This window comes from Hippopotamus amphibius, chromosome 8, assembly GCF_030028045.1.
Source record: "Hippopotamus amphibius kiboko isolate mHipAmp2 chromosome 8, mHipAmp2.hap2, whole genome shotgun sequence".
NCBI lineage: Eukaryota > Metazoa > Chordata > Mammalia > Artiodactyla > Hippopotamidae > Hippopotamus > Hippopotamus amphibius.
The window spans coordinates 17,708,151-17,721,224 of NC_080193.1; the positions used below are offsets into that span (position 1 = coordinate 17,708,151).

The following is a 13,074-nucleotide window of genomic DNA, read 5'->3' on the forward strand; positions in this document are numbered from 1 at the left end:
CATGCTGCATCCAGGTAAACATGTTGTGACTCCCCCTGCTCTGCCAGCTCACTCCATCCAGGAGAATGGGTGTGTGTTGCATCTGCGGCATGGAGAACAGGTAGGTTCAGTTTTCAGACGTAATAGCCCTGAATATTTGTCTCAGGAGCGCATGATGGAAGACACCTGCCTTATTACAGTACTTCTAAATGTAAAGGCCATTGTTGAGTTTCTGAGGGTGTTATTGACATTTTGGGAGGTGGGGCGGGCAAAGAGCCCTTTCAAGTTGAGATGCCCCCACAACTCTGGTGTTCTGTGAATGTAGTTCTTAATACAATACATAACAATTTTTCTTTCATAGTTTATTCTTCTGACTCAGAATTTTCATCTAATTTGAATCCTTCAGCATATTTCCTTTCAATTTATAATTACTAATTTTTTGGTTTGTGAAAGATGAGCTGAAAGCTACAATGGATGACAGAAAGTCTTCAGAAGCATCCCCCACTGCACAGAGACGTAAAGATCAAAGTAAAGAAGGTGTAAATGCTGCTCCTGATTCTCCATCCAAACAGCTTCCAGACCAGATTTCATTCTTTAGTGGAAACCCCTCAGTTGAAATAGTTCACGGTATTATGCATCTATACAAGACAAAGTAAGAAAATTCTTTTCTCTTTTGAGTTTGTCTTTTTTCCCATAGGCCAGAGAAAAATCCTTTGTCCTGAACGGAAGTAGATATTTTAAGCTTCAAAGGAATAGTACTTTCATATATTGTGTGTTAAGGGAAGTAGATATTTTAAGCTTCAAAGGAATAGTACTTTCATATATTGTGTGTTAAGGCATTCTTAGATGTTTTATATATGGTTATATCTTGTACATTGGGTCAAAGCTTCTTATGAAAGAATCATGTAGATTCACTTGAGAAAATACCTATGAAAACATTCCCTGAGAAGGTAGGCCTGCAGGTGATTGAGAAATTGAAAGGAAGGAAGATAAAAAAGAAACGAAAAATTCTAAATGATCCATAACATCCTTGTGGTAGTCTCATATTCCCATCAAGGAGCTGCTAAGAAGTCACTTAATGGGTTGTAATTTCATCACGTCATTTTTACCCCTTTCTGTGGTCCAAACAAGGCTTGCTGGAGGCCACAGGAAAGGAAGGGTTTTGCTAGCTGGGCCACCAGCTTCTTGGATAATTGGTAGCTGATCTCTTTAAAGGCTGTCCTTGTCCTAACATGTTTGCTGGGTCCCCACAGGGAAAGAGAATACTCAGGTAGCCATTTTGGATCACAGCTGTTGAAGTGAGTTTGCAGCATTTCAAAAGCAAATTGCATTGTTGGGGTTCTCTTCCCTCTATTCTAGCTGTTCCAACCTAGCAACCCTTTCTGTAATCTTCAGAGTCACGTTCTCATGGTTCAGAATTCTCCTTCCTAGCTTTAGAGCTCTTTTCTCTTTGAGAGACTTTAAGAGAAGTCCGTAGAGTTGTGCTTCTACATTATCTAAGCATAGTTATTATTAAAAAATTAATGAGAGCAAAACACAAACTGCAAATTTGCCTAGTGGAGTTTTATAGCCATAACAAGCCTTTAACTGAAGATTAAAAGTATCAGTGGTGGGTGTAGTGTAGAACATTTCAGTGCTTACCTTAAACTACATTGCAGGTATGTTTAAGGAATTCTGCATTTATCCATGTAGTGTGTATTTTCAGGTAAAATAACAAGCTGTTTAAATTGATTTATAAAGTATTACACTTTTTTTTCCTGGACATAAAAGTTGTGTAATTAGTGTTGTTTGAGCTAACCATGCCTCATATATTCAAGACAATCTAATTATTGTCTTATTAGTAAGATGACCTCCTTAAAAGAAGATGTGAGGCGCAGTGCCATGCTGTGTATTCTCACAGTCCCTGCTACAATGACCAGTCATGACCTTATGAAGTTTGTCGCCCCATTCAATGAAGTAATTGAACAAATGAAAATCATCAGAGACTCTACTCCAAATCAATATATGGTGCTGATAAAGTTTAGTGCACAGGTAAAAGTTAAGATATTAAAAGTCTCTTTGCCACAGAAACTGTGTTTTTGAAACTGTTTGATGCTAGCTGAGTGTGATTCACTGCGCTTTGCACTTCAGAGTCTTGATATCTTCTAGAGTGTTGTTGTAATTCTAGAAATATTTCTAAATTCATCAGCAGATACGGAATTCTGATTCATACCTGTTATTTTTTATAAATTGGATCAAATATGAAATCTAGGGTTGTGTGTGTTTGTTTATCCAGTAGTAACTATTCCAGTAGAACAAGAGTTCCCAACTTTTCTGGAGTTAATCCTTAGTTTTTATTTACCTTTATAAAGTTCTGCCCCTGTTTGTGTCATTCTCTTTTTTAGTAGATATTCTTTGGCACATTTTAGAAAATAAAATGAATTAAAAAAATTTTTTTTGGTACAAGAGGGGTTTTATGACACTCGTATTATTAAAGATGCTTAAGAATTCTGATTGGAAATCACTGCAGTAGAGAGACACACTGAAAGAATGGTGATGTTTTCAGCCTTTAGAAGTGTGCATTATGACAGAGTTTTTGATTTAGGAAGGTTTTGCCATCCAATCCATTCCACTTGTTGCCTGCTCCTCAGTTCTAAAGATGTTAGAAAGATATTCTCTTGGTTTCTATTCTTAGGAGTATACATTTTTCTATGTGAATATAAAAATGAGGTAAGCTTTAGGTATTCAGGTTATTAAAGGGCTACCTTATACACAGTTTTCATTCAGTTTGTTTTTATTTTTTTATAGCCTGTTATATTTTGATATTTCATCAAGTTTTGAAATGCAGCTTTGTCAGAGTAACTTTTTTCTCACATCATTGATAAACAGACTTCCTGAATTTCCCCCAGATAAACAGTTCCACCTTGCAGATTGGCAAAAAAATGAGTGTGCCTATAGGATCATTTGCCATTGCCTCTGACCAATCACCAGGATTTGTGGGTAGTAGGAAGCCCATGACACAAGGCCCATTTGTCATCTCCTCATTTCAAAAACCCAGAGTTGACAGCAGTAACAGCTATTCATTGGCCATTTGAACAGAGTTAAGAGAAATAAAGAGTTCAGAACTTCCCTGGTGGTCCAGTAGTTAAGACTTCGCACTTCTACTACAGGGGGCTCAGGTTTGATTCCTGGTTGGGGAACTAAGATCCTGCATGCCATGTGGCCAAAAAAAAACAAAAAAAGAGAGAGCGAAATAACAGTTGAATTATATTTGTACCTGTTCAGTGAGCCACCGAAGAAGAACCCTTAGTGTGGAATTCCGTGTACAAGAGGGTACACAGGTTGTTATCTTTAACCTTTACAAAGCACCACACCTTTGAGAGAGACATTTAAAACGTGTTTCAACAGTCCTGTAAGCTTAGACTTCATAAGTTGACATTGAGAACCAAAAAGCATCTAATGGCTGCTTTCACTGACTGTCAGAAGACCTTCCAAGGTTGCTGTAGAACTTTGCAAATAGTGAGCAAATGGTATATTAAATCTTTTAACTCTGATAATAAGCATATTGATGATAACATGCAACCTTTATTGACTGCTTGTTCTGTACCATTCACTCTGCTAAGTGCTTAACATGCATTAGCTGATGTAATCCTCACTACAGCCCTGTGAGGTAGAAAGGTACTGTTGTTATCCTAGTTTTACAAATGAGGAAACTGACTACGGAGAGAGGTTAGTGATTTGGCCAGAGTTGTACAGTGAGAAAGAAGTGACTGGGCTGGGATTTGAGCCCCCACTTTTAATCCCTAGGGTGTACTCCTCTTCCAGCAGGAGTGGAATGAAAGTGTGGGGAAGGGAAGATAGTCAGTGTTTGCAAAAAAAAAAAAAAAATGTGCAATGGCAGTATTTTACTTATAGCTTCTGCTGAACAAGCAAGGGTGATAAGCAAGTAACACAGGGAAAGTCACAGAAAGAGATTGGGAAAAAATGTTTAACATATGAGACTTTTTATTTACTCTGAAGTGTATTAAGCCCACAGCAATAACTTGTCTAATAAACCCACAAACTTCCCTGTAGCATATGCCACCCTTCGCAGTCTGTAGACAGTGCTATAAAATTTTTCTGCTACTGTTAATGGATTTTCTTTGTACTTCTGCATTGTCTCTCCACCTCTGTCTTTTGACCAAGTACAGGTTGCTTAAGTTGACAAATGTTTTCTGAGACTGTGATACAGCTTTCTGAGTGCTCTGTGTGGATAGAACCCTTGACCTTGGTATCGTGAATTGTGTTATTTATCTGTAATGCTAGATCTTAGGGTCTGGGGCTCATTCTATTAGGGATTTTCCAAGGCCTAAAATTACCCTCCTGGTATAAGACTGAAGTCGTTAAATTAATATTGGGCCCTAATGAGAACAGATTCAATATCACCAACTCTTGAGTACTTACTAGATGCCAGGCCTGTGCTAAGTGCTTTTCATGCATTAGCTCCTTGAGTCCTCCCAGTTATGCCATGAGGTGTAGGTATCATTATTTTCATATTTTATGGTTGAGGAAACAGACATGGGTGAGTCACTTGCCCAAAGGCTACACAGCTATAATAAGTGTCTGAGTTATGATTCAAACACAGGCAGCCTGACTCCATGGCCTGGGCGGGTAACTATTTTCTTGTTCCTTTCTTTTTCTCGCCATAGAATTTTATTAAGAACTAATAGGGCTTCTCTTTGTCTTTTATCATCTCTTGAATTTCTGTTGGCCTCCTCTTTCTTTATGCTGGAGGTGTTAGGTGTGCCTACAGAGTTGTACTGTGACCCTTAGGAAATTTAGTCTTTGAGTAAGAAATTTGTAATTCAAGATACAGGGAAGTAGAAGGGGATTCAGTTTTGCAGTTCTCTGGAACAAAAAAGGACAGATAACCTCTCATTGGAGTATATTGGCTCATCTTCACTTATATGATTAGGCCAGTCCAGGAGATAGCTCTTGTAAGAAGTAAAAATGTGATCACTGTGACGGTAAAGGAACCTTGATCATAATAGGTTTTTCTTTTTCTGAGTTTATCCTGAGAAGAGAACAATAAAATCAAAGGATTGGGGGGGGAAAAAAAAAAGCTAGGTTCCTTTAAATTTGGGGCTTTAGACAGTGCAGACATTTTAAACGAGTTGTCTATGTTTTTTGCAGTTAGCTTCAGGCTTTTGTTTTGTGCATTTCAGTGCTGGGTTGAAGCAGCAGCCACATGGATTTTGTTCCCTGTTCTTGTCCTTTGCATAGCACAGTGCCTGGCTTGTGCTGGGTGCTCAGTAAACATTCCAGCCAGTGAAGCAACATTTCCAACACCAAGATTTTAAAGAAGAGAACAGTGTGTTCAAAAAGTATACTTCTTTGATATAGATAATTGCCCCAAGAAAGAAATAATTTATCTGGTGTTCAGTAGATTTTGTCACATGCCCAGTATCACAGACCTTGTCCCTTCCTCTGAGGAGGCTTGGGCACTTAAGGAGCATCTACAGAGCTGGAGGTCTTTGGCCAGGTCTGCTGTTCTCAGCAGCCACACGTGCAGCAGCTCCTGGTGGTGCCGGAGGCCCTGAAGAGCCGGCCGGGGCCCTCATTTCCCTCAGTGCGTGAGTCCAGTTACTCACTATGCTGCTTACTCATCCAGAAGCATTTCAAGACAAATCCACTGCTCTTGAAAAATGAGAGAAGCCATTTTGGGCTGCTGCTTCTTAGTGTTAAAGAGATTCATTATCCAAGAACTGGCTTTTAACATTTTGAAGCTCAGGTGCCCTGTACGCAATACACAGGTTGTTTCCTAAAGGAAAGCCTCTCCACGCCCCACAAAAAGTCCCAGCAAAATCTGTGTTCAGAATTGGTCATCCATCCTTAGTGGTTTAGCTCAGTTGGTCAGATTAAGAAAGCATAAATAATTAAGAATCCACACTTGAATTACATCAGCAGAGTGCAGTAAAAGCTGCTGAAAAGCTTACAGTGGCTGTAAGACTCAGAACCTTATGACGGTAGACGGCCAGACTGGTTTTGCCTGGTACAACTTGAATCTCATCCTTGAGGTTGACACTGCGGCATTTCCTTTTGCAGAACACCCTCCCTCTCTTCAGGCAGCTTGTCTGCACTGGTGGGGCCAAAGCATACAACTTCCTATGTTTGGGCTAATGCCTGTGTGGGAGTGAAATTCAGACAAGCCTTGGCCTCTCAGCTGCCTCTAAAAATTGCTGAGGTTTAAAAGCTGGAATTGTCTCTTTGCTACTGTCTACTAAGCCTAGACTGGAAGATTTGGTTTACTTGTGTCCATATTCACAAATGCACATGTGCCTTTGCACCTTTACCTGTAGGGGGCTGTTTCCCCTGATTTTATCTGTCTTCCACTCCAAGGAAACAAGATTGTTAGTATTTTAGAGGCTGGTTCATCTTGACCTTGGCCAGAAGTTTTGCTTTTGGTATTACACACGAGGTTGTTTAGAACCTCCTGATGGGATCCTTATCTAACTATCATGTATTACTATTACTATTATTATTATTATTACTGAGTTTATCGAAAAGAAGGAATTGGCTATTCACTCCATACCAGTTCCACTGGTCCTCTATTTTTTCTCACATAGATGCTGATGTTTGTTTTTAAAAGCTCCACCGTAGGGAATTCCCTGGCAGTCCAGTGGTTAAGACTCAGTGCTTTCACTGCCAGGGGCCCAGGTTCAATCCCTGGTTGGGAAACTAAAATCCTACAAGCTGTGAGGCACGTCTGGGGAAAAAAAGTTCTTCCGTAACAATCATTGGTATGGTTTGGTTCCAAATAGGCTTGATTTCAGCTGCTGTGAAAGCGCTGACTAGAGGCGAAAAAAGAAAAAAAAATGGTATCAAGGGAAACATTAACCATTACTGGTTGAATATGGATTAAAATTGTCGTAGCTGTCAGTTTATTGCACCTCAGTAGCTTCTGCTAGTTCAAGTAAAACTATCACGTATTAGGAAAAATTGTAGAGATGTAGGGTATTGACCTGCGGGGTTCTGTTAGCCCGTGAACCTGCTGCCACAGATGTTACTTTTGGCGGTTGCTTTCTCTCCTAAGTGTAACTTTAAAAGCTGATGAAGAGAATAATTGAAGCCATGCATCTTGAATAGAAAGCATGTTTTCAGGATATGTGTCTTAACTTTTTCTCTTTCCCCACTGGTTTACCTAGGCTGATGCAGATAGTTTTTACATGGCGTGCAATGGCCGCCAGTTCAACTCAATAGAAGATGATGTTTGCCAGCTGGTCTATGTGGAGAGGGCTGAAGTACTGAAATCTGAAGATGTAAGTGCGAATAATTCCTATATTTGATATCAATATATCAGAATGGCATAAAGTTGGAAGTTAAGATATCTGGAAATGTCCAGAATAGGCCAGTCCATAGGGACAGAAAGTAGATTAGTTGCCAGAAACTAGGGGAAAGAGAAGTGAGGAGTGACCACTAACAAGGATGGGGTTTCTTTGGCGGGTGGTAGAAACGTTCTAGAATTAGATGGTGGTATGATGGTTGCACAACCTTGTGAATATACTAAAAGCCACTTTAAAAGGATGAATTTTATATATGTGAATTTTATCTCAAATTTTAAAAATTGTCCAAAGTACTTCTTTTAAAAAAGGATATTATCTGTGTTGTTGAAATTGAGTATGTGTCTATTCCAGATGGGTGAAGCATTGTGTGGAGCCTAAAAGAAATGTTTGTGTTTCAAATATTAACCCTTAATCCTTGTCCTAATTTTTTATTCTGTTTTGATAGTGATTTATAATTGCTATGATCTCCCACCCTCTATGGGAAGCTTTCCTATTATACGTGCTAGTTGAATCATTTTTATAAAGTAGTAGATCCAGCTTGGTTGTACTGTTAATATTTCCTTTCTTTGAAAGTAGCCCTTAAGGTCTTTTTACCTTGAATTCAGCTTGATAGGAATATGTTCTGATCAGATTATTCTGTCATTAGATTAGATAAAATAAAAATTGGCAAAGGATAAAATCAGTCTTCCCTTTTTGCCAGCTGCTGTGCAAGGCCTCAGTTTTAGAAATTCCTTTCTCTAAATGAACACGGCTTCTTGAGAGATTTCCTGTAAATATTTTCTCTTCAGGGACCATAGATTAATGTGACTTTTCTCAGTGTGTCTTTATGTGTAGGCCTCACCTTTGCCTCAGTAGTCACACAGTTGGCAGGGCTCGGGTCAGACATTGCTGGGTTAGAGGTGCCTTCCTTGACCACCTAGATCCTCATGCCTCCTATTTCACACCCTGTTCTTTCATAGCACTTATGACCATTGGTAATTATACTTTAAAATTTTTTTGAATTTTATATCTCTCTCTACTAGAGTCTAAGCTCTGTGAGGACAGGGACAGACTTTGTTTTTGGGGACTTACCGAGTCTGTTTTCTGCTCACCATTGCCCCACACCTAGAACAGTGTCTGACCCACATAGCAGGGACTTGATAAGTGTGTGCTAAATGAATAAATAAATAAAATCACTGTTGTTGATACTATTATCACTTAGTGGAAAGTGTTAAGTTTTAATCTACTCTGTTGAAAAAATCATTCAGGTACATGCCTGTTCTCCTGCTTTTCTTCCTTTGTGTTCTAGTACAGTCGTGGCCATTCAGAGTTAGAGCTAGGAGTCTGGTAACATAAGATTCTGGCAGCAGTCTGCCTTCCCAGACTGTCAGCTCTTCGAGGGCAGGGATCTTTGCCTGCTTTGTTCGCCACTCTATCCGCCGTGCCTAGCACAGTGCTGGGACTGTAGGAGGTGCTCAGTTAATATTTGTTGCATGGATGAAAATCTTACCAATTTATTTTCACAAAGCAATAATATTGAAAACATCCTGCCAGAAGTCAAAAAGTAACAAGAAAACTATTGCTTAAAAAAAAAAAAGAAAGAAATTAGAACCTGTGGATGACTAGTAAGGCTTATTTAAGATGTTTCCCTGTAGGGCGCCAGCCTCCCTGTGATGGACCTAACGGAGCTCCCCAAGTGCACGGTGTGTCTGGAGCGCATGGACGAGTCCGTGAACGGCATCCTCACCACCTTATGTAACCACAGCTTCCACAGCCAGTGTCTGCAGCGCTGGGACGACACGACGTGAGTGAGGGAGCTCACCCCGCCCCCGTCAAAGTTCATTATTGCCCTTTCCCAGAATTAAGAACAGCCACCCCCGCAAAATGAACCACTCCAAGTATTTGACTTTCTAAATCTGAGTACCACGGTGGTGAAGAGGTCACATAGAAGGGCCTTCCGTGTTTCTTCTCTTTCCTCACGTCACCTGAGGATCAGCATTCCTAAACCAGGTCCTTTTTAGTGTGCTGATTGTGAGTCCTTGTGGAATGTCCCAAAGCAGCATGAATTGTTCTTTCCTTCCAAGAGCCAGCAAATGAGGGGGGACGGGGTAAAGCTTAGCTTTGAGGCTCTTATACTAAAATGACATCCAGGTCTAAAGCCTTGTTTATCACCTGCACTTTATGTTTACCATTTACTTTGGCTTTCTTATCAAAGAGTCCTGGGCTGTAGCCATCTGATGTTTTGGATTTATCATGTTGTTGATGGCCTGGTGGCCAGTAGTAACAGGAGTCACTAGTATGAGGCACACACACACCTATGGTGTCCTGTTTCCCAGTGCAACAGCGGCCCTATTTGTAGGGTGGCATTGTGCAGACAAAGAACTGAGGTGTACCCTGTACCTTTTTTTCCAGTCAGAAGTTGCTGCTCCCGTTGCAAACTGCATTGTGGTCTTAGCTAGAAAGGTAGATCAGACGCTGGCCTTGTGGGTTTCCCAGTACAGAGAGGAAGGTGCAGAGTCAAATAATCACACAGATAAATGTGAAATCACAGCCATTGCAAGTGTTATAAAGGAGCAGCATTGCAGCATTGTGACTAGAGAATAGGACCCTGGACGGCCAGGGCTGTCTGAGAGGCGGCATCTTGGGGAGGATGCATAGGAGTAGGTGAACAGTGGCATCCGCAAGAAGGCAGTGTCGGGGAGGGGTGTGCACGGGAAGGGGAAGATCACGTTCCAAAGCCCAGGAATGAGGAGAGGCGAAAGTCCGCAGGAGTCTCTGTTCTGTGCCCCCACGTGGCCAGCTTTACAAAGCAGGGACCTTGTCTGGCTGTTCTCTGCTGTGCCCCTCACACTTAGCAGGAGACGTGGTGCGTAGTAAATATCTTTGAGTAAATAAATAGACCCTGGCTTTTCCATGGCTTATTTAACTGGAGAAGGATCTTGCCCCAGTTCTGTAGAGTCCTTGGTCAATTCTGGGGTATCATCTTGGGGGTTCTTCAGAGAATTGTCCAGGTTTAAATTTGCCTTGAATAAAGCCATGCTGAGATGTGTGGGTTCCATAAAGTGTCTGTCGGTATCTTGTGTCCATCTGCTATACCATTTAAGTTCTGAATGCTTCTTCGTTTCCTACCACTGCAATTTTACTTTCAGTACAAGTTAATTTTTGTGAAACCATAGCATTTTCAAGTTGAAAGTTTCCTCGGGGACCATCTTGTCCAACCTCCTCATTTTATAGAGGAGACTGAGGCGCAAAGGTGAAAATTAGCATGCTCAAAATGTCATGACAGAAAATGCCAGAACTGGGACCAGAATTCAACCTGCCAGGCCTGCCCTTTAGCAAGTGGGTTTTGAGCCTCTATATGCACAATACAGTGCTGAGGGGGAGTGAATCCAACACAGACCCTCCTCAGGGACGTTGATCTGCTAAGAGAATCAACGTACATGTATGCATACAGTTCAAGGTAGAGATGAGAGGAGAGCGAGCCGGCTCCCCCACTGCGGTGGTCTGGAAGGACTGCTTACAGAAGGCGGTATTGGTTCCAGGCCACGAAGCATAGTTCTTGTCAGGGAAGGACATTCTGAGAGGGTTTCCCCAAATATCTGCTCAGGAAGATAACAACTTATAATTATTTTTTGAAGGGAAGTTGGGAAGATATTAAGGAACTGTCATTTTTTTAAAAGACAGATGAGATGGTGTATCGTAGTGCTAATTGTGTAGTACAAATAAGTTTATTTTTGTAATTTCCCCCCTTTTTCCTTTTTACTCTCAGGATCATACATTTCGGAAAGATCATTCTCGCACAGTGTAGAAAATTAGATTTCAGAATTCGTTTGTTCTTTTCTTATCCCACCACTACCACAGCTGCCACACAGACTGCAGGGATGACACAGAACTAGTTCCTACCTTTGACAAGACTGCTTGCGGCGTCCCACCTGTCACTTTTGTTACTTCAAGTTTTCCCTGTCTTCTCTTTTGATACTAAAGAAAGAGACAGACTAAATCCTTTAGCTTTCTCTTGGGAAACATAGTCCTTATCTGACAAGAACTTAGTGTTCTTCCTGCTTATTTCCTTTTCTTGGTTTTATTTATTCAGTTGGGTAACAAATTGATACTAGTTATATCTTGAGCATTCTTCTTGGTGCCAATTCACTTAGCCTCAACTATAACCCACTTTCTATCATCTTTGCCCATAGGACACAAATATTCATGACTGTTACTTAGCATTAGTTTGTCTTGAGTGTAAGTGTTAATGGATTTTTTCCAATTTTTTTTTCAGTTTTATTGAGGTATAATTGACAATCAGAAATTGCAAATATTTAAGGTGTACAACTAGATGACCCGATATATGTCAACATTGTAAAATACTCACCATAGCCAAGCAAGTCAGCATGTCCATCACTTCACACCTTACCATTTTCCTTTTTTTTTTTTTTTTTTTTTACTTTTCTTGCTTTTTTTTATATGGTGAGAACAACCAAGCTCCACCCTCTTAGTAAATTTCAAGAACACTGTACAATATTGTCAATACAGTCAAAATTAATGTACACCAATTCTCCAGAACTTACTCATCTTACATAACTTAAAGTTTTTACCTCTTGACCAACATCTCCGTTTCTGCCTTTTCCCAGCCCCTGGTGGCCACCTTTCCTCTCTGTGTATCTATGAGTTTGGCTTCTGTGCCATTTTTATTAGCTTTTTGTAAATCGAAACTTTAGTACTCATCAAGCACTGGCATTTTCTCCCAGGTGAAATTCATTGTATGATAAAATGTCATATGTGTTTAATGAAGTACATTACCTTTTTTTTTTTAATTTAGTGAAATTTACTACAGAATTTAGTTTTAACTCTTAGGAGCAATCTTGAGAGGACAGGGTATATTTTGGATGATTTATAAAACTTTGAGAAGTAAGGATAAGGTAGATTGAAGTAAAGATACATTGTGGGTAACCAGACATGAAACAAAACTAATAAGTTATCTCAAGTCTCTAATTCTACCTTGTTAATATTTAGCTCTTTGATTACCTAAGCTTTAGACAGAAGAGTAGAAAAAGATATGAGGCAGATCAAGATTTCTCCCTTTTCCTCAGATTTATCAAGATTTTGTCTTTTTCATTTTGTTTGAGAATAGCTTGAAAGTTTGTCTTTTGAATAATATCCTTAGTTATGGTAAACTTAAAAATATTATATAAGAGGGGGAGGATATCAAATTGAATTTTTGACTTCCGGGTTCTGTAACAGCTGTCTTTTATATTTAATCTGTATTATTATTTTGGGGGGGGGTGTATTGATATTATTTTTTTTATAGGTGCCCTGTTTGCCGATATTGTCAAACACCGGAGCCAGTGGAAGAAAATAAATGTTTCGAGTGTGGTGTTCAGGAAGTAAGTAATGAGTGCTGGAAAAGAATAATGCACACAGCTGTAATTGTCTGGTATTTCCTAATGCCCAGTGTGGCTTAAATTCTTTTCAGTTCTTTTTGAGACTGACTTTTTTTTTCTCTTTGTCCAGGGTCAGGCAAAAAATGTAAATACACAAACTATTTTACTCCTACACAAAATACTTTATGTTTTCATTCTTTGGCATTTGAAAAGACTTTTGTGGACAAATTGTGATTATTTTTTCTTGCCATTTACATAGAGTTCCATAGAATCCAGAGTGAAAAACTAATTGATCCATAAAAGCATCCTTGCTTTTTGGGTTTTAAACATGTTTATTCAGAACTGCAGAAACAACTCTAAATCTCATCCTGTGTCAGGCCCCTCTCTTCCACCCTAGTGGACCAGGTCATATGTTTTTATGTAGCTAATTAAGATCT

General features: G+C 39.8%; 1 protein-coding gene across 1 annotated transcript in view; it reads left to right on the top strand.

Moving 5' to 3' along the window:
• BRAP (BRCA1 associated protein) overlaps positions 1–13,074 on the top strand; it is a 29,819-nt gene that overhangs the window by 1,826 nt on the left and 14,919 nt on the right. The window contains exons 3-7 of the mRNA XM_057743874.1: positions 433–631; positions 1,821–2,010; positions 7,143–7,256; positions 8,915–9,063; positions 12,565–12,640. Of these exons, the coding sequence (XP_057599857.1) occupies positions 433–631; positions 1,821–2,010; positions 7,143–7,256; positions 8,915–9,063; positions 12,565–12,640 (728 nt within the window). The remainder of the gene's footprint in view (positions 1–432; positions 632–1,820; positions 2,011–7,142; positions 7,257–8,914; positions 9,064–12,564; positions 12,641–13,074) is intronic.